This window comes from Dendropsophus ebraccatus, chromosome 1 (assembly GCF_027789765.1).
Source record: "Dendropsophus ebraccatus isolate aDenEbr1 chromosome 1, aDenEbr1.pat, whole genome shotgun sequence".
Classification (NCBI taxonomy): domain Eukaryota; kingdom Metazoa; phylum Chordata; class Amphibia; order Anura; family Hylidae; genus Dendropsophus; species Dendropsophus ebraccatus.
Window position 1 is genome coordinate 2608071 of NC_091454.1, and position 25795 is coordinate 2633865.

Sequence of the window (25795 nt, forward strand, 5' to 3'; positions counted from 1 at the left end):
TGATACAGTAGATACAATGTACATATAGATGTAGATACAGTCTGACTCCTCCCATGTACAGGTGATACAGTAGATACAATGTACATATAGATGTAGATACAGTCTGACTCCTCCCATGTACAGGTGATACAGTAGATACAATGTAATTCTAGATGTAGATACAGTCTGACTCCTCCCATGTACAGGTGATACAGTAGATACAATGTACATATAGATGTAGATACAGTCTGACTCCTCCCATGTACAGGTGATACAGTAGATACAATGTAATTCTAGATGTAGATACAGTCTGACTCCTCCCATGTACAGGTGATACAGTAGATACAATGTACATATAGATGTAGATACAGTCTGACTCCTCCCATGTACAGGTGATACAGTAGATACAATGTAATTCTAGATGTAGATACAGTCTGACTCCTCCCATGTACAGGTGATACAGTAGATACAATGTACATATAGATGTAGATACAGTCTGACTCCTCCCATGTACAGGTGATACAGTAGATACAATGTACATATAGATGTAGATACAGTCTGACTCCTCCCATGTACAGGTGATACAGTAGATACAATGTCATTCTAGATGTAGATACAGCCTGACTCCTCCCATGTACAGGTGATACAGTAGATACAATGTACATATAGATGTAGATACAGTCTGACTCCTCCCATGTACAGGTGATACAGTAGATACAATGTACATATAGATGTAGATACAGTCTGACTCCTCCCATGTATAGGTGATACAGTAGATACAATGTAATTCTAGATGTAGATACAGTCTGACTCCTCCCATGTACAGGTGATACAGTAGATACAATGTACATATAGATGTAGATACAGTCTGACTCCTCCCATGTACAGGTGATACAGTAGATACAATGTACATATAGATGTAGATACAGTCTGACTCCTCCCATGTACAGGTGATACAGCAGATACAATGTACATATAGATGTAGATACAGTCTGACTCCTCCCATGTACAGGTGATACAGTAGATACAATGTACATATAGATGTAGATACAGCCTGACGTCTCCCATGTACAGGTGATACAGCAGATACAATGTACATATAGATGTAGATACAGCCTGACTCCTCCCATGTACAGGTGATACAGTAGATACAATGTACATATAGATGTAGATACAGCCTGACGTCTCCCATGTACAGGTGATACAGCAGATACAATGTACATATAGATGTAGATACAGTCTGACTCCTCCCATGTACAGGTGATACAGTAGATACAATGTACATATAGATGTAGATACAGTCTGACTCCTCCCATGTACAGGTGATACAGTAGATACAATGTACATATAGATGTAGATACAGTCTGACTCCTCCCATGTACAGGTGATACAGTAGATACAATGTACATATAGATGTAGATACAGCCTGACTCCTCCCATGTACAGGTGATACAGTAGATACAATGTAATTCTAGATGTAGATATAGTCTGACTCCTCCCATGTACAGGTGATACAGTAGATACAATGTACATATAGATGTAGATACAGTCTGACTCCTCCCATGTACAGGTGATACAGTAGATACAATGTACATATAGATGTAGATACAGCCTGACTCCTCCCATGTACAGGTGATACAGTAGATACAATGTACATATAGATGTAGATACAGCCTGACTCCTCCCATGTACAGGTGATACAGTAGATACAATGTACATATAGATGTAGATACAGCCTGACTCCTCCCATGTACAGGTGATAGAGTAGATACAATGTACATATAGATGTAGATACAGTCTGACTCCTCCCATGTACAGGTGATACAGTAGATACAATGTACATATAGATGTAGATACAGCCTGACTCCTCCCATGTACAGGTGATACAGTAGATACAATGTACATATAGATGTAGATACAGCCTGACTCCTCCCATGTACAGGTGATAGAGTAGATACAATGTACATATAGATGTAGATACAGTCTGACTCCTCCCATGTATAGGTTATAGAGTAAATACAATGAGTATATAGATGTAGATACAGTCTGACTCCTCCCATGTACAGGTGATACAGTAGATACAATGTAATTCTAGATGTAGATATAGTCTGACTCCTCCCATGTACAGGTGATACAGTAGATACAATGTACATATAGATGTAGATACAGTCTGACTCCTCCCATGTACAGGTGATACAGTAGATACAATGTACATATAGATGTAGATACAGTCTGACTCCTCCCATGTACAGGTGATACAGTAGATACAATGTACATATAGATGTAGATACAGCCTGACTCCTCCCATGTACAGGTGATACAGTAGATACAATGTACATATAGATGTAGATACAGCCTGACTCCTCCCATGTACAGGTGATAGAGTAGATACAATGTACATATAGATGTAGATACAGTCTGACTCCTCCCATGTACAGGTGATACAGTAGATACAATGTACATATAGATGTAGATACAGCCTGACTCCTCCCATGTACAGGTGATACAGTAGATACAATGTACATATAGATGTAGATACAGTCTGACTCCTCCCATGTACAGGTGATACAGTAGATACAATGTACATATAGATGTAGATACAGCCTGACTCCTCCCATGTACAGGTGATACAGTAGATACAATGTACATATAGATGTAGATACAGTCTGACTCCTCCCATGTACAGGTGATACAGTAGATACAATGTCATTCTAGATGTAGATACAGTCTGACTCCTCCCATGTACAGGTGATACAGTAGATACAATGTACATATAGATGTAGATGAAGCCTGACTCCTCCCATGTATAGGTTATAGAGTAGATACAATGTACATATAGATGTAGATACAGTCTGACTCCTCCCATGTATAGGTTATAGAGTAAATACAATGAGTATATAGATGTAGATACAGTCTGACTCCTCCCATGTACAGGAGATAGAGTATAATGCTTTGATTTGTATAGTGCACACAGATTCCGCAGCACTCTGCATTTGGTGGGATTTGAACCCAGGACTGCAGCGCTGCAAGGCTACACTGCTAACCGCTGAGCCACCGTGCAATGTTATTCTCTATTACCTTGATGGCGGCCTCCTCGCTGTCTTGGGGGCGCAGTTGTCTCCGGGGGGACATCTCGTACCTGTCCAGCTGGTACCTTAGCGGCTGTTTCCTGTTGATGGCTCTTGAATGCTGGAAATGAGAGTGAGAAAGGCTTCAGACACAGGAGCGATGGATGAGCGGGGTACAGCTATGGGGTCCCTCTGCACCTCTGTAGACCCCATCATAGTACCCCAAGTAGTGTGTTTCTACCCACAATCCCGGTTATTACAGGTGTGTATATACAGGAGCCTGCACCCTGGGGTTATTATAGGGTTATTACAGGTCGCTATGTGTGTATATACAGGAGCCTGCACCCCGGGGTTATTATAGGGTTATTACAGGTCACTATGTGTGTATATACAGGAGACTGCACCCCGGGGTTACTATAGGGTTATTACAGGTCACTATGTGTGTATATACAGGAGCCTGCACCCCGGGGTTATTATAGGGTTATTACAGGACACTATGTGTGTATATACAGGAGCCTGCACCCCGGGGTTATTATAGGGTTATTACAGGTCGCTATATGTGTATATACAAGAGTCTGCACCCCGGGGTTATTATAAGTTTATTACAGGACACTATGTGTGTATATACAGGAGCCTGCACCCCGGGGTTATTACAGGACACTATGTGTGTATATACAGGAGCCTGCACCCCGGGGTTATTATAGGGTTATTACAGGACACTATGTGTGTATATACAGGAGCCTGCACCCCGGGGTTATTATAAGGTTATTACAGGACACTATGTGTGTATATACAGGAGCCTGCACCCCGGTATTATTATAGGGTTATTACAGGTCGCTATGTGTGTATACACAGGAGCCTGCACCCCGGGGCTATTATAAGGTTATTACAGGTCGCTATGTGTGTATATACAGGAGCCTGCACCCCGGGGCTATTATAAGGTTATTACAGGTCGCTATGTGTGTATATACAGGAGACTGCACCCCGGGGTTATTATAGGGTTATTACAGGTCGCTATGTGTGTATATACAGGAGCCTGCACCCCGGGGTTATTATAGGGTTATTACAGGTCACTATGTGTGTATATACAGGAGCCTGCACCCCGGTATTATTATAGGGTTATTTCAGGTCACTATGTGTGTATATACAGGAGCCTGCACCCCGGGGTTATTATAAGTTTATTACAGGACACTATGTGTGTATATACAGGAGCCTGCACCCCGGGGTTATTACAGGACACTATGTGTGTATATACAGGAGCCTGCACCCCGGGGTTATTACAGGACACTATGTGTGTATATACAGGAGCCTGCACCCCGGTATTATTATAGGGTTATTACAGGACACTGTGTGTGTATATACAGGAGCCTGCACCCCGGTATTATTATAGGGTTATTACAGGTCGCTATGTGTGTATATACAGGAGCCTGCACCCCGGGGTTATTATAGGGTTATTACAGGACACTATGTGTGTATATACAGGAGCCTGCACCCCGGTATTATTATAGGGTTATTACAGGACACTATGTGTGTATATACAGGAGCCTGCACCCCGGGGTTATTATAGGGTTATTACAGGTCGCTATGTGTGTATATACAGGAGCCTGCACCCCGGGGTTATTATAGGGTTATTACAGGACACTATGTGTGTATATACAGGAGACTGCACCCCGGGGTTATTATAGGGTTATTACAGGTCGCTATGTGTGTATATACAGGAGCCTGCACCCCAGGGTTATTATAGGGTTATTTCAGGTCACTATGTGTGTATATACAGGAGCCTGCACCCCGGGGTTATTATAAGGTTATTACAGGACACTATGTGTGTATATACAGGAGCCTGCACCCCGGGGTTATTATAGGGTTATTACAGGACACTATGTGTGTATATACAGGAGCCTGCACCCCGGTATTATTATAAGGTTATTACAGGACACTATGTGTGTATATACAGGAGCCTGCACCCCGGGGTTATTATAGGACACTATGTGTGTATATACAGGAGCCTGCACCCCGGGGTTATTATAGGGTTATTACAGGTCGCTGTACATACAATCCCGGGATGTTTGCGGCAGGCGTCCAGCAGGGCCGGGGAGTCTCCGTTTCTCGCGCTGTCATCTCGGATTTCGTCACTGGTGAAGAATTCATTTAGTTTCTGGACGCTGGAGGGAGAGAAGGCGAGAGGCGGAGGTCACGTATACCGGGTGATTATAGGAGAGGACAGACCATTCTAAGCAGAGAGTCGGGGTCTGACCATTACATCAGAGAGTCGGGGTCTGACCATTACATCAGAGAGTCGGGGTCTGACCATTACATCAGAGAGTCGGGGTCTGACCATTACATCAGAGAGTCGGGGTCTGACCATTACATCAGAGAGTCGGGGTCTGACCATTACATCAGAGAGTCGGGGTCTGACCATTACATCAGAGAGTCGGGGTCTGACCATTACATCAGAGAGTCGGGGTCTGACCATTACATCAGAGAGTCGGGGTCTGACCATTACATCAGAGAGTCGGGGTCTGACCATTACCCCCTGAGGAGGACGCACCTGACCAGCGCCTTCACCGCAAATCTGACCACCGTGGAGAGCATGAAGAGCGGCGTCACCAGGATGTGGAACAAGGAGAGGGAGGCAAAGGCGTTGGCCGGGGTCAGGGGCTCGCCCTCCACATACTTGTGTGTCACAAACGTCTGAGGATCACAAACTAGAGGATTAGACAACCAAGAACAAGGGGGACTCCGGGGCCACAGACATGGCCATCACTCACCCGCTCCTATAACTCTCATACCTGTCTATATGAGGGGCAGAGCTCCTCCTCCTGCCCCCGACTGCAGGGGTCACACGAGGTTATATCACCCCAACTGTCCACAATACAACCCCAACATCACCCCATAAGGACTGTATGACCATAGAGAGGCGTGCAGGGAGGGGATAGAGAGGACTGTGCAGCTGTATCTGTATGACCATAGAGACGAGTGCAGGGAGGGGATAGAGAGGACTGTGCAGCTGTAAGTGTATGACCATAGAAAGGACTGTGCGGTTGTAACTGTATGACCATAGAGGTGAGTGCAGGGAGGGGATAGAGAGGACTGTGCAGCTGTAACTGTATGACCATAGAGGTGAGTGCAGGGAGGGGATAGAGAGGACTGTGCAGCTGTAACTGTATGACCATAGAGGTGAGTGCAGGGAGGGGATAGAGAGGACTGTGCAGCTGTAACTGTATGACCATAGAGGTGAGTGCAGGGAGGGGATAGAGAGGACTGTGCAGCTGTAACTGTATGACCATAGAGGTGAGTGCAGGGAGGGGATAGAGAGGACTGTGCGGCTGTAACTGTATGACCATAGAGAGGAGTGCAGGAAGGGGATAGAGAGGACTGTGCAGCTGTATCTGTATGACCATAGAGGTGAGTGCAGGGAGGGGATAGAGAGGACTGTGCAGCTGTAAATATATATATATCCCCCGATTTATCCCTGTCAGGGAGGTCCCCCCGCACACACCCTGGCCGCACAGTAGCCACAGATCGGGATCTTACCGCCAGCACGGCCGCTATGGGGATGGCTGTATTCATGAAAACTGCAAAACACAGAAGATTACAGGCATTAGAGTCTCTGGCTGTGGATGAACTACAACTCCCAGCAGGCAATGACATGTTCCTGTTTCCAGCTCGTGAGCCGCCACCATTACTGTGAAGACTCTGAATACACAGCTGATACTCTGATATCTCCTCAGGGAACATGAGCAGCGTATACAGGGTCACCACCACCCCTCCCCCATATTACCCAGCTCTACCCATCTGCCAGGCTGACCCAGATTCTCAGCAGCATCTAATCCCCGGCAGCAGAGCCCGGCCGAGCACTCCCATCATCCACATCACTTATAATCCACATCACCCCCATCATCCACCTCACTTATAATCCACATCACCCCCATCATCCAGCTCACTCCCATCATCCACATCACCCCCATCATCCACCTCACTTATCATCCACATCACCCCCATCATCCACCTCACTTATCATCCACATCACCCCCATCATCCACCTCACTTATCATCCACATCACCCCCATCATCCACATCACCCCCATCATCCACCTCACTTATCATCCACATCACCCCCATCTTCCACCTCACTTATCATCCACATCACCCCCATCATCCACATCACCCCCATCATCCACCTCACTCCCATCATCCACATCACCCCCATCATCCACATCACCCCCATCATCCACATCACCCCCATCATCCACATCACCCCCATCATCCACATCACCCCCATCATCCACATCACCCCCATCATCCACCTCACTTATCATCCACATCACCCCCATCATCCACCTCACTTATCATCCACATCACCCCCATCATCCACATCACCCCCATCATCCACCTCACTTATCATCCACATCACCCCCATCATCCACCTCACTTATCATCCACATCACCCCCATCATCCACATCACCCCCATCATCCACCTCACTTATCATCCACATCACCCCCATCTTCCACCTCACTTATCATCCACATCACCCCCATCATCCACATCACCCCCATCATCCACCTCACTCCCATCATCCACCCCTCCATCAGCCATCATCCACCTCACCCATCATCCATCCCCCCATCATCCAACTCACCCATCATCCATCCCCCCATGACCCAATATCCACCTCACCCATCATCCATCCCCCATCATCCACCTCCCCCCCATCATCCACCCCCCATCAGCCATCATCCACCTCACCCATCATCCATCCCCCCATCATCCACCCCCCTATCACCCATCATCCACCTCACCCATCATCCATCCCCCCATCATCCACCCCCCCATCACCCATCATCCACCTCACCCATCATCCATCCCTCCATCACCCATCATCCACCTCACCCATTATCCACCTCCCCCCATCACCCATCATCCACCTCACCCATCATCCACCAATCCCCCCATTATCCATCCCCCCATCATCCACCCGCCCATCACCCATCATCCACCTCACCCATCATCCATCCCCCCATCACCCATCCCCCCATCATCCCCCCCCCCCATCCCCCCCGGTGACGGACTGGAGAGGGAGGTGTGCAGGGCGAAGGTCTTGAGGCTGGTCAGCTCCTTCATCCGGGTCTCCTCCACGCTGGAGCAGAAGATGTTCTCCCAGGCGTACAGCTTCAGCAGTTTGATGCCCTTCAGGATCTCGTTCGTCTTCTTCAGCCTCTCGGTGGAGTAATCCTGAGAAAGATGGAGGAGAGGATGAGAGCAGAGGCTGATGGGAGCGGCCGGGCCCCGGGGCCCCACACTCACCAGGGTGTTCTTCTGCACCTCCGCCAGCTTGGTGGCAATGAAGTACTGTACCGGAGCCAGCAAGACGATGACCGCCGCACCCACCAGAGCGCTGACCCCCAGCAGCTTATACAGGAGGATGACCCCCATAACAATCTACAGGGAGGAAAGAGGAGGGGTCAGCATGGTGGTCACAGCCCCGCCCCCTGAGTGACATCACTCATATATAATGATGATGTCATAACAGCCCCACCCCCTGGGTGACATCACTGATACATATAAGGATGTAATAACAGCCCTGCCCCCTGTATATCCTGTATACAGAGAGGTAATCACAGCCCCGCCCCCTGTATATCCTGTATACAAAGAGGTAATCACAGCCCCGCCCCCTGTATATCCTGTATACAGAGAGGTAGTCACAGCCCCGCCCCCTGTATATCCTGTATACAAAGAGGTAATCACAGCCCGCCCCCTGTATATCCTGTGTATAGAGAGGTAGTCACAGCCCCGCCCCCTGTATATCCTGTATACAGAGAGGTAATCAAAGCCCCGCCCCCTGTATATCCTGTATACAGAGAGGTAGTCACAGCCCCACCCCCTGTATATCCTGTATACAGAGAGGTAATCACAGCCCTGCCCCCTGTATACAGAGGTAGTCACAGCCCCGCCCCCTGTATATCCTGTATACAGAGGTAGTCACAGCCCCGCCCCCTGTATATCCTGTATACAGAGGTAGTCACAGCCCCGCCCCCTGTATATCCTGTGTATAGAGAGGTAATCACAGCCCCGCCCCCTGTATATCCTGTGTATAGAGAGGTAGTCACAGCCCCGCCCCCTGTATATCCTGTATACAGAGAGGTAATCACAGCCCCGCCCCCTGTATATCCTGTATACAGAGAGGTAATCACAGCCCCGCCCCCTGTATATCCTGTATACAGAGGTAGTCACAGCCCCGCCCCCTGTATATCCTGTATACAGAGAGGTAATCATAGCCCTGCCCCCTGTATATCCTGTATACAGAGAGGTAGTCACAGCCCCGCCCCCTGTATATCCTGTGTATAGAGAGGTAGTCACAGCCCCGCCCCCTGTATATCCTGTGTATAGAGAGGTAGTCACAGCCCCGCCCCCTGTATATCCTGTGTATAGAGAAGTAGTCACAGCCCCGCCCCCTGTATATAGAGAGGTAGTCACAGCCCCGCCCCCTGTATATCCTGTGTATAGAGAGGTAGTCACAGCCCCGCCCCCTGTATATCCTGTGTATAGAGAGGTAGTCACAGCCCCGCCCCCTGTATATCCTGTGTATAAAGAGGTAGTCACAGCCCCGCCCCCTGTATATCCTGTGTATAGAGAGGTAGTCACAGCCCCGCCCCCTGTATATCCTGTGTATAGAGAGGTAGTCACAGCTCCGCCCCCTGTATATCCTGTGTAGCAGGGGCGGGCTGGGCCGGGGGGCAGGGGGGCATATGCCCCCCGGGCCGGTCTTCCCCCAGCTGTCAGGGCCGCATGGCTGTTGACAGCTGGCTGGAGTCCTCAGTGCCCCGCCTCCCCTGCTTACAGCCCCGCCCTCTTCAGTCATATTTACCTGTGGATGTGCTGTGGATCCGGTCTGTGCTGGAAGCGGCCGCTGAAGCCCCGCCCCCATGCCGGTAAGCCCCGCCCCTTTATGGCCATTATGCAGATAAGCCTATGAGGCTTATGGTAAAAAGCAAACTGCTGTACGCAGTATCTTCCTCCGGCCACCAGAGGCCGCTCTCTCCTCCCAGCTGGTTCTCCTGTGTCTGGGCTAGAAGAGCCTGAAGACCGAGAAGATGGTGTCTGCAGGAAGCAAGGTACCTACACAGCAGGACATAGTGCAGGGGGAGGGGACCAAGGCTCTCCAGCTGTTGCAGAACTACTACCACCATCATACCTGGGCAGCCATAGGCTTACCATAGATGATGGGAGTTGTAGTTTTGCAACAGCTGAAGAGCCAAGGTTCCCTATTCCTGACATAGAGGACACATATAAACAGGAGACCTACACAGGAGGATACATATATACAGGAGGAGACATATATACAGGAGACCTACACAGGAGGATACATATATACAGGAGACCTACACAGGAGGATACATATATACAGGAGACCTACACAGGAGGATACATATATACAGGAGACCTACACAGGAGGATACATATATACAGGAGGAGACATACAGAGGAGTATATAGAGGATACATATATACAGGAGGATACATACAGAGGAGTATATAGAGGATACATATATACAGGAGGAGACATATATACAGGAGGAGACATACAGAGGAGTATATAGAGGATACATATATACAGGAGGATACATACAGAGGAGTATATAGAGGATACATATATACAGGAGGAGACATATATACAGGGGTACATGGAGGAGACATATATACAAGAGGAGACATACAGAGGAGTATATAGAGGATACATATATACAGGAGGATACATACAGAGGAGTATATAGAGGATACATATATACAGGAGGAGACATATATACAGGGGTACATGGAGGATACATATATACAAGAGGAGACATACAGAGGAATCAGGGCTGGGTGAGTAAACAAATTAATTCGCCCAGAAGGTTAGAATCGATTAGATTTTTGTAAAAATCTTAAATTAAATTTTCACAAAAAATCATTGCAGGCGGAGCAGCATGGATTGTCGGGTTGGCGGCCGGGCAAGAGGTGCAGGTCAAGCGGGCAGCGCGGAGGTGAGGTGCATGGCGGGCTTATGGCGGTGCGTGGATTGTTGGGCCGGAGGTGAGGTGCAGGGCGGTCGGGCAGTCCGCCTAACAGAGCTGCGACTGACCTGCCTGAGCTATAAATATCACGTCCTGCTCTCCTCCTGGCCACACGTGCAGGTCCCCGGTCTCTGGAGCAGGTGATATCACCACTACAGTCCCTGCGGCCTCCTTCAAAGACCGGGGACCTGCACGTGTGGCCGGGAGGGGAACTTGTGTGCCAGGGTGAGAGGAAGAGGAGGAGGGCTATGTGCACTCCTGCCCCAATCACCCCCAGCTGCCCCAGTCCCCCTAGAGTCACCCCCAATCTGCCTCAGTGCCCCTCAATCACCCCCAGTCTGCCCCAGTCCCCCTCAGTCACCCCCAGTCTTTCCCATTTCCCCTCCGTCATCTCCAGTCTGCCCCAGTCCCCCTTCAGTCAACTCCAACTGTCCCCAGTCCCCCTTCAGTCAACCCCAGTTTGCCCCATACACCCCCAGCTCTCCCAGTCACCCCCAGCTCCCCCAGTTTGCCCCATACACCCCCAGCTCTCCCAGTCACCCTCAGCTCCACCAGTTTGCCCCAAACACCCCCAGCTCTCCCAGTCACCCCCAGCTCCCCCAGTTTGCCCCGTACACCCCCAGCTCTCCCAGTCACCCCCAGCTCCCCCAGTTTGCCCCGTACACCCCCAGCTCTCCCAGTCACCCCCAGCTCCCCCAGTTTGCCCCGTACACCCCCAGCTCTCCCAGTCACCCCCAGCTCCCCCAGTTTGCCCCGTACACCCCCAACTCTCCCAGTCACCCCCAGCTCCCCCAGTTTGCCCCGTACACCCCCAACTCTCCCAGTCACCCCCAGCTCCCCCAGTTTGCCCCATACACCCCCAGCTCTCCCAGTCACCCCCAGCTCCCCCAGTTTGCCCCATACACCCCCAGCTCTCCCAGTCACCCCCAGCTCCCCCAGTTTGCCCCATACACCCCCAGCTCTCCCAGTCACCCCCAGCTGCCCCAGTTTCCCCCAGTGACCCCTCAGCTATACCCGTATTACTACTACACCCCTCATCTTTACCTGTACTACTACAGCCCACATCTGTACCTGTACTACTAATCCCCCTCATCTGTACTACTAATACACCCCTCATTTATACCTGTACTACCTCACCCCTCATCTTTACCTGTACTACTACACCCCTCATCTTTACCTGTACTACTACACCCCTCATCTTTACCTGTACTACTACTACACCCCTCATCTTTACCTGTACTACTACTACACCCCTCATCTTTACCTGTACTACTACCAGGGCCGGACTGGGACTTAAAATCAGCCCTGGCAATCAAACCCCAGCAGCCCACATACCATATCCTTCCCTATATATCATGGATAGCCGTGTAAAATACGAGCTGTAGCAAATTCTGCTTCATTTATCCATGTCCCCACTACTCCCTTAAACATGTGAACCCCACCATCAGCACCTAAAAATAATGCTATAACATGATCTGCTGTGGATTTGATGTGGCATATATATGCACTCATTCAACTGATTAAATCAGAAGCATCAAATCCGCATTGGATTAGGTATGAACGTGCCCTTAAAGGAAACCTGTGGGGTCTATTCCAGGTACACAGCTGTAGATCCCAGCGTACAGGTCAGGGACTGGATCTTTAGTCCAGTGTAAACCTCTATAATCGTTCTTTTCATTACCAGCTGAAGTGTCACAGAGGTGGAGCCACAGCAGCACCTTCTGCCCCGCCCCTTCCTGCTCTGACTGATGGACGTATAGGGTGGGGCTGCTGCTGCCGCTGCTGTTGTGAAACTTTAGTTGGAAATGAAAAGGACAATTATATAAGTTTACACTGGACTAAAGGTCCTGTCTGTGATATCTCGCTCACATCTGTCTGCTGAGATCTACAGCCCTAGACCTGGTACGGACCTCACAGATTCCCTTTATAGGAGAAAAACATGGCCACCTTCTTCCAGAAATAGCGCCACACTCTTCTTCAGTTTGTGTGAGGTATTGCAGCTCAGTTCCATTGAAGTGAATGGAGCCAAGTTGTAATAACCATACACAGTCTGAGGACAGGGTGGTGCTGATTTTGGACAAAAGTTACTATATTTTTTAAATCCCTTTTATCCTGACTATGTCTGCACTCCATATAATGGCGGTCAAAGCTACATAATAAGCTGCTAGTTAGCCATTTCCTACTGGATATCTATCTATCCATCTATCTATCAGTAGGGCCACATGAAAAATTGAAGGATATATAATGGTAACATAGGTAAGAATTTTATGTGCATGATAACACTGTCATAGTTAATAACACCAGTAAGCAAATATCACCATAGTGTACCCGTTACTGCCATACTGTTATTAAGCAAACCCACCAATACTGCCAATACTACCAGTATATAAGTAACAAATAATATCACCACACCATGAGCACTGCCATTATCACCACATAATGACTAATACCGCTACACTGTGACTGAATACAATCCACTATATACAACACTAATATTACCAATAATACGAGTAATACCATCACACCATGCCCACTACTCTCACCATACAGTGACTGGATAATACCACTATACCATCACACCATGCCCACTACCCTCAGCATACGGTGACTGGATAATACCACTATACCACCACACCATGCCCACTACCCTCACCATACAGTGACTGGATAATACCACTATACCACCACACCATGCCCACTACCCTCACCATACAGTGACTGGATAATACCATTATACCATCACACCATGCCCACTGCCCTCAGCATACGGTGACTGGATAATACCACTATACCATCACACCATACCAACACTAATATTACCAATAATACGAGTAATACCATCACACCATGCCCACTACTCTCACCATACAGTGACTGGATAATACCACTATACCATCACACCATGCCCACTACCCTCAGCATACGGTGACTGGATAATACCCTCACCATACCATCACACCATGCCCACTGCCCGCAGCATACAGTGACTGGATAATACCACTATACTGGCACCAAATAACAGCCACTATATAAAGACCAATATTCTCCCAGAACAGTGACAATAGAACACAGATGTCACACTCCGGCCCTCCAGCTGTTACAGAACTACAAATCCCATCATGCCTGGACAGCTAAAGCATGGTGGGAATTGTAGTTTTGCAACACCTGGAGGGCCGGAGTTTGACACCCCTGATACTGAGGTAGATCCCAGCTGTATAAAGGTTCTGCAGACCTGATAAGTGATTATAGTGCAATTACATCCTGTCACTCACAGTAGGCGTCTTCTCTGCATGACCAAACGTCCACTTTTCCTTTTCTTCTCCATCTGGCTCCGGCCATCATGAAGGCTTCTCTGGCCAGGACTCCTCTCCACGGGATCTGCCAGACAGACATTTTAGGCTTCATGCTCCAGCAACATCCTCATCTATACATCCCCCCCCCCATATAGAATAGCCCCCCTGCTGTACATCCCCCCCATATAGAATAGTCCCCCTGCTGTACATCCCCCCATATAGAATAGACCCCCTGCTGTACATCCCCCTATATAGAATAGCCCCCCTGCTGTACATCCCCCCATATAGAATAGCCCCCCTGCATCCCCCTCCTATATAGAATAGCCCCCTGCATCCCCCTCCATATAGAATAGCCCCCTGCATCCCCCTCCATATAGAATAGCCCCCTGCATCCCTCCATATAGAATAGCCCCCTGCATCCCCCTCCCATATAGAATAGTCCCCTGCATCCCCCTCCCATATAGAATAGTCCCCTGCATCCCCCTCCCATATAGAATAGCCCCCTGCATCCCCTCCTGTATAGAATAGCCCCCCTGCATCCCCCTCCCATACAGAATAGCCCCCCTGCATCCCCCTCCCATATAGAATAGCCCCCCCTGCATCCCCCTCCAATATAGAATAGCCCCCCTGCATCCCCCTCCCATATAGAATAGCCCCCCTGCACCCCCCTCCTATATAGAATAGCCCCCCTGCATCCCCCTCCCATACAGAATAGCCCCCCTGCACCCCCTCCTATACAGAATAGCCCCCTGCATCCCCCTCCCATATAGAATAGCCCCCCTGCACCCCCCTCCTATATAGAATAGCCCCCCTGCATCCCCCTCCCATACAGAATAGCCCCCCTGCACCCCCCTCCTGTATAGAATAGCCCCCCTGCATCCCCCTCCCATATGGAATAGCCCCCTGCATCCCCCTCCCATATAGAATAGCCCCCCTGCATCCCCCTCCCATAAAGAATAGCCCCCTGCATCCCCTTCCTGTATAGAATAGCCCCCCTGCATCCCCCTCCCATATAGAATAGCCCCCCTGCATCCCCCTCCCATATAGAATAGCCCCCCTGCATCCCCCTCCCATACAGAATAGCCCCCCTGCACCCCCCTCCTATACAGAATAGCCCCCTGCATCCCCCTCCCATATAGAATAGCCCCCCTGCACCCCCTCCTGTATAGAATAGCCCCCTGCATCCCCCTCCCATATAGAATAGCCCCCCTGCATCCCCCTCCTGTATAGAATAGCCCCCTGCATCCCCCTGCTATATAGAATAGCCCTCCTGCATCCCCCTCCCATATAGAATAGCCCCCTGCATCCCCCTCCCGTATAGAATAGCCCCCTGCACCCCCTCCTGTATAGAATAGCCCCCTGCACCCCCTCCTCTATAGAATAGCCCCCTGCATCCCCCTCCTGTATAGAATAGCCCCCTGCACCCCCTCCTCTATAGAATAGCCCCCTGCATCCCCCTCCTGTATAGAATAGCCCCCTGCACCCCCTCCTCTATAGAATAGCCCCCTGCACCCCCTCCTGTATAGAATAGCCCCCTGCACCCCCTCCTCTATAGAATAGCCCCCTGCATCCCCCTCCTGTATAGAATAGCCCCCCTGCATCCCCCTCCCATATAGAATAGCCCCCCCTGCACCCCCTCCTGTATAGAATAGCCCCCTGCATCCCCCTCCCATATAGAATAGCCCCCTGCACCCCCTCCTCTATAGAATAGCCCCCTGCATCCCCCTCCATATAGAATAGCCCCCCTGCACCCCCCTCCTATATAGAATAGCCCCCTGCATCCCCCTCCATATAGAATAGCCCCCCTGCACCCCCCTCCTATATAGAATAGCCCCCTGCATCCCCCTCCATATAGAATAGCCCCCCTGCACCCCCTCCCATACAGAATAGCCCCCTGCACCCCCTCCTCTATAGAATAGCCCCCCTGCATCCCCCTCCATATAGAATAGCCCCCTGCACCCCCCTCCTATATAGAATAGCCCCCTGCATCCCCCTCCATATAGAATAGCCCCCCCTGCACCCCCTCCTGTATAGAATAGCCCCCTGCACCCCCTCCTCTATAGAATAGCCCCCTGCATCCCCCTCCATATAGAATAGCCCCCCTGCATCCCCCTCCTGTATAGAATAGCCCCCTGCATCCCCCTCCCATATAGAATAGCCCCCTGCACCCCCTCCTGTATAGAATAGCCCCCTGCATCCCCCTCCCATATAGAATAGCCCCCTGCACCCCCTCCTGTATAGAATAGACCCCCTGCATCCTCCTCCAATATGGAATAGCCCCCCCTGCACCCCCCTCCTATATAGAATAGCCCCCCTGCATGGCCACATGTGAAGGGGTTAAAAAAACAAACAAAAAAACATTCTCACCTCACCTCGCTCCCAGCAGCTTCTTCCTCGGCTGCATCTTCGGTCCACGGCGGCGGCGGCTCGTCCTCTCTCTCCTCCAGGTCCTCAGCGGCGCGTCAGGGAAGTGACGTCACCGCTGGGGGCCTGGTGGAGGTGGCTGCAGACGTGCCTGCGCGCGGCACGTCTGCGGCCCTCGGCACTTGGGGGGGGGGGGGGGGATAACAGGGCAGAGACACGCCACCGCAGCCCCCTCCCGCCACCACAGCCCGCTCACCTCGCCTCGGCTGGCCCGCTCCTGACGTGCTCCGCCAATCAACGAGGGGCCGCATCGGCCCCACGTTGATTGGATTGGAGCGGAGGAGCATGTCAGGAGCGGGCCGCAGCGGTGATAAGACAGCCGGGCGGCCCACGGACTGGTAATCTGGCCAGCCCAGCGGGCATTTGCCCGCCTTGCCAGATTACCAGTCCGGGCCTGACTACTACTACACCCCTCATCTTTACCTGTACTACTACTACTAATGCCCCTCATCTGTATTACTAATACCCCCCATATCTATACCTGTACTGCCTCACCCCTCATCTTTACCTGTACTACTACACCCCTTATTCACTATACCTCCACTACTACACCCTACCTAGATGGAGGCACCAGTGGTATGGTGGTATAAGTAACTACCGTATGTGGTGAAGGAGTGGTGATAATATTTGTTACTTATATAATGGTAATAGATGATGTGGCTATGGGGTCATAGAGCGCAGTTATGGGCGTGGCTATGTCCCTCTTTCAAAAGTTGGAGGGTATGCATATATACAGGAGTACATAGAGAAGACATATATACAGAAGTATATAGATGATACATACAGTATATACAGTAGTACATAGAGGAGACATATATACAGAAGTATATAGATGATACATATATACAGGAGTACATAGAGGATACATCATATATCCTCTATGTACTCCTGTATATATGCATCCTCTATGTACTGCTGTATATATGTCTCCTCTGTACTGCTGTATATATGTCTCCTCTATGTACTGCTGTATATATGTCTCCTCTATGTACTCCTGTATATATGTCCCCTCTATGTACTGCTGTGTATGTCTCCTCCTGTGTGTGTATATATATATATATATATATATATATATATATATATATAGTTACACTGATCCAAATTTTCCTGCATTGCATATTCCCTCATATAATGTATATAGGCATACACAGGAGGAGACCTACACAGCAGTACATAGAGGATACATATATACAGCAGTACATAGAGGATACATATATACAGGAGTAGACATACACAGCAGTACATAGAGGGGACATATATACAGGAGGAGACATATACAGGAGTACATAGAGGATACATATATACAGGAGTACATAGAGGATACATATAAGTATGTGTGTTTGTTGTTTTGTTTATTATTATTTTTACTAATGGGGGGTGTTCTAAAAAGAGGAATGCCTATACCCACAGGACCACAGCAGTAAAAAAAAATACAGAAACCCCAGCTTTCCCAGCATCTTGTATTTGTAGTCAGTATAATGGAGGTCACCCAGCTTTTCCACCATCTTATACTCAGTATGATGGAGGTCACCCAGCTTTCCCAGCATCTTATAGTCAGTATGATGGAGGTCACCCAGCTTTCCCACCATCTTATCCTCAGTATAATGGAGGTCACCCAGCTTTCTCACCATCTTATACTCAGTATGATGGAGGTCACCCAGCTTTCCCAGCATCTTATAGTCAGTAGGATGGAGGTCACCCAGCTTTCTCACCATCCTATACTCAGTATGATGGAGGTCACCCAGCTTTCCCAGCATCTTATAGTCAGTAGGATGGAGGTCACCCAGCTTTCTCACCATCCTATACTCAGTATGATGGAGGTCACCCAGCTTTCCCAGCATCTTATAGTCAGTAGGATGGAGGTCACCCAGCTTTCTCACCATCCTATACTCAGTATGATGGAGGTCACCCAGCTTTCCCAGCATCTTATAGTCAGTAGGATGGAGGTCACCCAGCTTTCTCACCATCCTATACTCAGTATGATGGAGGTCACCCAGCTTTCCCAGCATCTTATAGTCAGTAGGATGGAGGTCACCCAGCTTTCTCACCATCCTATACTCAGTATGATGGAGGTCACCCAGCTTTCCCAGCATCTTATAGTCAGTAGGATGGAGGTCACCCAGCTTTCTCACCATCCTATACTCAGTATGATGGAGGTCACCCAGCTTTCCAGCATCTTATACTCAGTATGATGGAGATCACCCAGCTTTATCAGCATCTTATACTCAGTTTGATGAAGGTCAACCAGCTTTCCAGCATCATATACTCAGTACGATAGAGGTCACCCAGCATTCCTTGCATCTGTCTATGGGTACGTTCCGTGTCATCGCTGAGCCGCCCCATAGACTTATACAGGAAAGTGACTTCTGATCCCTTCACAGGGCACAGTAGGATATTTGGTCACAAATGACGAAGATGTTATAGGTAAGGGCCAGAGTGGTCCTTAAAGGATGGGCCGCCAGCCTGCTACTCATGGGCCAGTGCTGTGTGCTTGCCCCCCGGGCTAAAATTTGCCAGCCAGCCCCTGCTGTGTAGAGAGGTAGTCACAGCCCCACCCCCTGTATATCCTGTGTATAGAGAGGTAGTCACAGCCCCACCCCCTGTATATCCTGTGTAGAGAGAGGTAGTTACAGCCGCCCCCTGTATATCCTGTGTATAGAGAGGTAGTCACAGCCCCGCCCCCTGTATATCCTGTGTATAGAGAGGTAGTCACAGCCCGGCCCCTGTATATCCTGTGTATAGAGAGGTAGTCACAGCCCCGCCCCCTGTATATCCTGTGTATAGAGAGGTAGTCACAGCCCCGCCCCCTGTATATCCTGTGTATAGAGGTAGTCACAGCCCCGCCCCCTGTATATCCTGTGTATAGAGAGGTAGTCACAGCCCCGCCTTCTGTATATCCTGTGTAGAGAGAGGTAGTCACAGCCCCGCCCCCTGTATATCCTGTGTATAGAGAGGTAGTCACAGCCCCGCACCCTGTATATCTTATGTATAGAGGTAGTCACAGCCCCGCCCCCTGTATATCCTGTGTATAGAGAGGTAGTCACAGCCCGGCCCCTGTATATCCTGTGTATAGAGAGGTAGTCACAGCCCCGCCCCCTGTATATCCTGTGTATAGAGAGGTAGTCACAGCCCGGCCCCTGTATATCCTGTGTATAGAGAGGTAGTCACAGCCCCGCCCCCTGTATATCCTGTGTATAGAGAGGTAGTCACAGCCCCGCACCCTGTATATCCTGTGTATAGAGAGGTAGTCACAGCCCGGCCCCTGTATATCCTGTGTATAGAGAGGTAGTCACAGCCCCGCCCCCTGTATATCCTGTGTATAGAGAGGTAGTCACAGCCCCGCCCCCTGTATATCCTGTGTATAGAGAGGTAGTCACAGCCCCGCCCCCTGTATATCCTGTGTATAGAGAGGTAGTCACAGCCCCGCCTTCTGTATATCCTGTGTAGAGAGAGGTAGTCACAGCCCCGCCCCCTGTATATCCTGTGTATAGAGAGGTAGTCACAGCCCCGCCCCCTGTATATCCTGTGTATAGAGAGGTAGTCACAGCTCCGCCTTCTGTATATCCTGTGTAGAGAGAGGTAGTCATAGCCCCGCCCCCTGTATATCCTGTGTATAGAGAGGTAGTCACAGCCCCGCCCCCTGTATATCCTGTGTATAGAAAGGTAGTCACAGCCCCGCCCCCTGTATATCCTGTGTATAGAGGCAGTCACAGCCCCGCCCCCTGTATATCCTGTGTATAGAGAGGTAGTCACAGCCCCTCCCCCTGTATATCCTGTGTATACAGAAGTAGTCACAGCCCCGCCCCCTGTATATCCTGTGTATACAGAAGTAGTCACAGCCCCGCCCCCTGTATATCCTATTGGACACCAGCCTGTATAAGGCATGGTGTCTTGGACTGATGGGGCGGTGGTGAGAGCAAGGGGTTAATGGTCTGTGAATGGGGCTGGGTACGGATAGTTGCATATGGTGGGAGTTCCGGTCGGAATGGTGGGGAGGAGTGTTGCCAGGAAAGGGCAGGCGGTGGGAGGAGATAGGTGGTAAGCCCGGGTAAGGGGCGGGCTTACCCTCTTTCCGCTTGGCCACCACAGGAGTTTGTGAGTCTCTGTGCGTGATGTCTCAGGAGCAGGATCTGACCGATGCGCTGCGGCTGCAGTTGCAGCAGGACCCGTCCTTCCTCGGCCGCCTGCTGGCTGGCTTGGGGGCAGAATCGGGTCATGATGTGCCCAGAGGTGGCAGGCGGTCCGCTCGGCGTATCCGCCCACCCGCACGCCTTAGCCCCAGTCCCCCGCTCTCTGCCCGGCGCCGGCGGGGGGGGAGGTGGTGGAGCCTAAGTAGCGGTCGCGCCGGCGTCACTTCCGGTCGCGCTGCCGTTGGCTCCTCCCCTTGCGCCCGCGCTGCCGGTATAGTGTCCAGCGGTATTGCGGCCACTCAGTCCTCCCCAGTGTCTGGTCCCCCCCTCCCTCCATTGTCAGCTAGGATGGGTAACCAGGCCTGTGCCTCCCCTGCCTCCCATGAGTCTGGTGAGTGCAGCTCTTCCAGCCCCTTGCAGCAGGCTGACTGCTCTTCCCCCCCTTCCTGTCCCACCACCTGCGGTACCCCCCCTCCCCCCCCGACAATAACCCCCCCCCCGCTCATGCCGCCTTGCCAGCCCCCCGCTGCGTTAGGCTTTACCGCGCAGCGTGGTTGTGATCAGGCCTCCTGTAGGGAGCGGCTGCCTGTGACTTCGCAAGTGTGTGAGGGGTCTCGTGCCAGCGTGTGCGGGCATAGGCGCTCCCGCTCGCCATCTTATGCATCATCCAGAGGATCTGCCAGGCATAGGCGCCATAGATCCCGCGACTCTAGGAGCCGCTATTCCCGACGTCACCACAGGGAGTCTAGACGACGGAGCCGTTCGAGGCGCTCCAGAAGTTCTAGGTGGCGCTCCCCTTCCTCAAGGTCCTCGTCATGTACCCCCTCGAGCTCTGATGGGGAGTCAGCTCGTAGCAAGAAAAGGCGGGAGCCTTCACACCGAAAGAGGAGTCCGTGCAGCTCAGTAAGGCCAGAAGCTGCAGCTCCGGCGGCGCAGACTCTGCCGTCAGCTCCTCCGGCTCCGGTCCAGACGGTACTGGCAGCACCGATGCTGTCTTCAAGCATGATGTCCATTCCTCAGGAGATGCCTGGTCAGTCGTCGTCTGCAGTTGGGGGTGAGTTTGACTTTGCACGGGCATGGGGAGGGGGGGCTGGTGATATCGTCCCTGCCCTTAAGGCAATTCTCAGCAAAATTGATCCTGTCCCTCTGCCTCAGGCCGGAGCTAAGCAGCCTCCGGTGAAAGCTGGCGTCCAGAAGGACGCTTTTTTCCGTGGGATCAGCCCGCTGGGCACGCATTTAGATGACGACACTAAGACAAAGATCTGGGACAACCAATATGTTGATATTTGGTCCTTGATCACTACGGATCAGCATACCGTCGACAAAGAGCGAAAGGTTGCTACTGACCGTTATGATAAAAGACCGAAAGTCGCAAAAACCATAAACAACTGGCTGCAGGCGTTCTCGGTACTGGGTTGTGTTATGGGCACGAAGCATCCGGAGCGTTGCTCCGAGCTTTTCATTTACATGGACTCCATTTATAGCGCTTTTAAATCACACGGGGGTAGCGCCTGGTGGCGGTATGACGAGGAATTTTGCCGCCGCCTCGCTTTGCAGCCAGAAATCGGGTGGGGGGTTAAGGCCACTGACGTGTGGCTGCGCCTGATGATGGCTCAAAAGAGCAATCCCTTTCCCTCAGCGGCCACTGCCTCAGCAGCCGCAGTTCCGGGGGCAGTGGCCGTGCGACGGCCAGGAACCTGCTGGCTTTTTAATGAGGGCCATTGCAGGTTCTACGGACTTTGTAAGTTCTGCCACGAATGCTCCTCTTGCGGGGGGCAACACGCGGCGGTTAGGTGTCAGCGTTCTAAACTGCCAGGAAAGCCGGCAGCGGGTGCTGACGGGAAAGACCCCGGTGAGCGTGGACGTGATGCGTCCGTGGCTAAGTAGCTATCCTAAGCATGTTGCTGCTCGTCAATTGTTAAACGGTTTTACCTACGGGTTTTTCATACCTTTCTATTTTTCTCCCTTTCCGATGTGGGCAGACAATCTGAAATCTGCCCGGGAGGCACATGAGGTCCTCGTTGAAAAGGTTAGTCAAGAGTTAGCCCTGGGCAGGGTTGAGGGTCCTTTTGTTTTCCCTCCTTTTGAGAATTTGAGAGTGTCCCCTCTCGGTGTTGTCCCAAAAAAAGAAGTTGGTAAGTTTCGTTTGATTCATCACCTTTCTCATCCAAAGGGCAGTTCTGTCAACGACGGGATTCCCAAGGAGGATGCTGCGGTCTCTTATGTTTCCTTTGATAGCGCTGTTCGCCTTCTTGTGGCGGCTGGCCGCGGTGCCCTCCTTGCGAAGTCAGATATCCAGTCTGCCTTTCGTCTTCTCCCGGTTCACCCGGAATGCTATCATCTGCTGGGTTTTCAGATAAACTGTTTGTATTACTATGACACTTGTCTCCCTATGGGTTGTTCCATTTCGTGTCACTTCTTCGAGATGTTCAGTTCTTTTCTCGAGTGGGTGGTGCGCTATGAAACAGGGAGTAATGCGATCATTCATTATTTGGATGATTTTTTGTTTGTTGCCCCAGCAGATTCCAATTGGTGCCGTTTTCTGTTGAACATCTTCCTTTTTTATATGCGCAAGTTCGGGGTGCCCATTGCCAGGGATAAGACGGAAGGCCCGGCAACTTCGCTGTCTTTTCTAGGAATCGAGCTTGATTCCATTGACATGGTTTTCCACCTTCCGGCGGACAAGCTGGCTCGCTTGGCTTCTCTGATTGATGGCTTCATGTCTGTGCGTAAGGTCACCTTACAACAGATTCAATCCCTGTTGGGATTGTTGGTGTTCGCATGCAGGATTATGCCAATGGGCAGGGTTTTCTGCAGGCGTTTATCGCTGTCCACCAGGGGAGTCAGGCTTCCCAGCCACCGCATTCATCTGACCGCCGCCTTGAAGGCTGACTTATTAGTGTGGAAGGTATTTTTGGGTTCCTATAATGGCCGCACTTGCTGGCCCTCTCAGGAGGTTTCCAGCGACGAATTGGAACTGTTCACTGACGCGGCTGGTTCCTGCGGTTTTGGGGCCATCCTAGGCAACAAGTGGTGTGCCGGGGCGTGGCCTCGGGACTGGCGGGAGCTCGGTTTCTGTCGGAACCTCACGCTGCTGGAGCTCTTTCCCATAGTGGTTGCTGTTGACCTTTGGGGACGAGCTCTGGCTAACAGACGAGTATGCTTTTGGACCGACAACCTCAGTGTCGTTTTCTGTATTAATAAGTTAACTTCGTCTTCCCTCCCTGTATTATCTTTGTTGCGACACTTAGTTCTGCGTTGCTTGGAGTATAATATTGTGTTCAGGGCCCAACATGTTCCAGGAAAATAAAATGTGGTTGCTGACGCTTTATCCCGTTTTGATTGGCAGGTTTTTCGGCAGCTCCGTCCGGAAGCGGCTCAGCACGGAATGACATGCCCGCAGCACCTCTGGGACTTAGTGACACGCGGCTGCTCCCACTAGTACAGGCTTCGGTGTCTCAATCGACATGGTCCGCGTATGGTAAGGCGTGGGCTGAGTGGTTGGGTTGTGTTGGTTCTAGGAATGTCATTCTGAACGAGGACGACCGTGTGTCTGCCACGGTTGAGTATTTTCTATCTCTCCAGGACAAAGGACTATCAGGTGTGGTTGCGCAGCGTAGGATAGCTGGCGTTAAATTCCATTTTAAGTTGCGAGGTTGGGCGGACATTTCCAGCAATTTCACAATCCGCCAGGCCCTTAAAGGCTGGAGGAGGAGTCAGACCCCAAAGAATAGCCGCAGGCCGATATCTTATTCATTGTTAGTTCGGTTGTTAAATCAGTTAGATAAGTTATGTCGGACAGAGTTTGAAGCCCTACTGTTTTCTGCTGCCTTTGTCCTGGCCTTCTATGGGGCTCTGAGAGTCAGTGAGTTGGTCCCTCCGTCGAGTCTCCGTTCGGGTGGCCTCTTGACCGAGGACTTGTTAGTCTCCAACGGAGCGCTCAGGGTCAGGGTCCGTAGATCCAAGACGGATCTTTTGGGTCTGGGTTCCTGGCTCTCTTTATCCCCTGTACAGGGTCCTGCGTGTCCCGTTAGCATTGTCTCTAGGTACATGGCTGCCCGTCCTCAGTGCAATCAATTTTTGGTGCATGCGGATGGTGTTCCCTTATCTAGATACCAGTTTCAAGCGTTAATGAAAAAGGCCTTGGAGGCGGTGGGCGCCCCCCAGGCTGAGTTTGGGACGCATTCCTTTAGAATTGGCGCGGCTACGGAAGCAGCTAGAGCAGGGTTGTCTGAAGAGCAGGTGAAGAGGATAGGGCGCTGGAGGACAGCATGCTACGCCTCTTATGTTAGGCCGGAGCTTCTTTGCTAATTTTTTTTCTTGCAGTTCCTAGACGTCCGGTGGTATGGCTAATTGGCCACTCGTATATATATTGGGCGGCACAGAGAGCGGCGCATCGCCCTGGAGGCAGGTCTCTTGGTTTCCGGGATCTGGAGGTGCACTGGAAAGGAGTTAAGGGGCTGCGTTGGTCCGAGGTCCTGTCCCAGGCTATCGAGATAGGACGTTCAGTTCGTTCCCCAATGGTTCTGGTCATCCATGCTGGGGGGAATGATTTGTGTTTGCTTCGTTTGAATTAATTGTTGACCATCATTCGTTCTGACCTGGAGAGACTGCCGGGCTTCTTTAATGAGGTCGTGTTGGTGTGGTCGGAAATAGTTTCCCGGGTCAAGTGGCAAGGAGCCAGGGATGCGGCTGCAATGGAGAGGGCTCGTAGGACAGTCAATGCTCGCACGTCTAGATTCAAGCGGGCAAACGGGGGTGTGGTAGTTTGCCATAGGCAATTGGAGGGAGATAACCGTAGATTGATGATATCAGATGGAACCCACCTTAACGATATAGGTTTGGACAT

At 50.8% G+C, this 25795-nt stretch overlaps 1 protein-coding gene across 6 annotated transcripts in view; it reads right to left on the bottom strand.

The window, feature by feature from the left end:
* The window catches only part of ABCC9 (ATP binding cassette subfamily C member 9), a 127507-nt gene that overhangs the window by 74454 nt on the left and 27258 nt on the right, over positions 1 to 25795 (bottom strand). For all 6 annotated transcript variants that reach the window (XM_069963754.1, XM_069963746.1, XM_069963781.1 and 3 more), the window contains exons 10-15: positions 8354 to 8488; positions 8119 to 8281; positions 6582 to 6622; positions 5596 to 5738; positions 5101 to 5209; positions 3058 to 3168 (exon numbers count right to left, since the gene is read on the bottom strand). In XM_069963754.1, coding sequence (XP_069819855.1) covers positions 3058 to 3168; positions 5101 to 5209; positions 5596 to 5738; positions 6582 to 6622; positions 8119 to 8281; positions 8354 to 8488 — 702 coding nt within the window. The remainder of the gene's footprint in view (positions 1 to 3057; positions 3169 to 5100; positions 5210 to 5595; positions 5739 to 6581; positions 6623 to 8118; positions 8282 to 8353; positions 8489 to 25795) is intronic.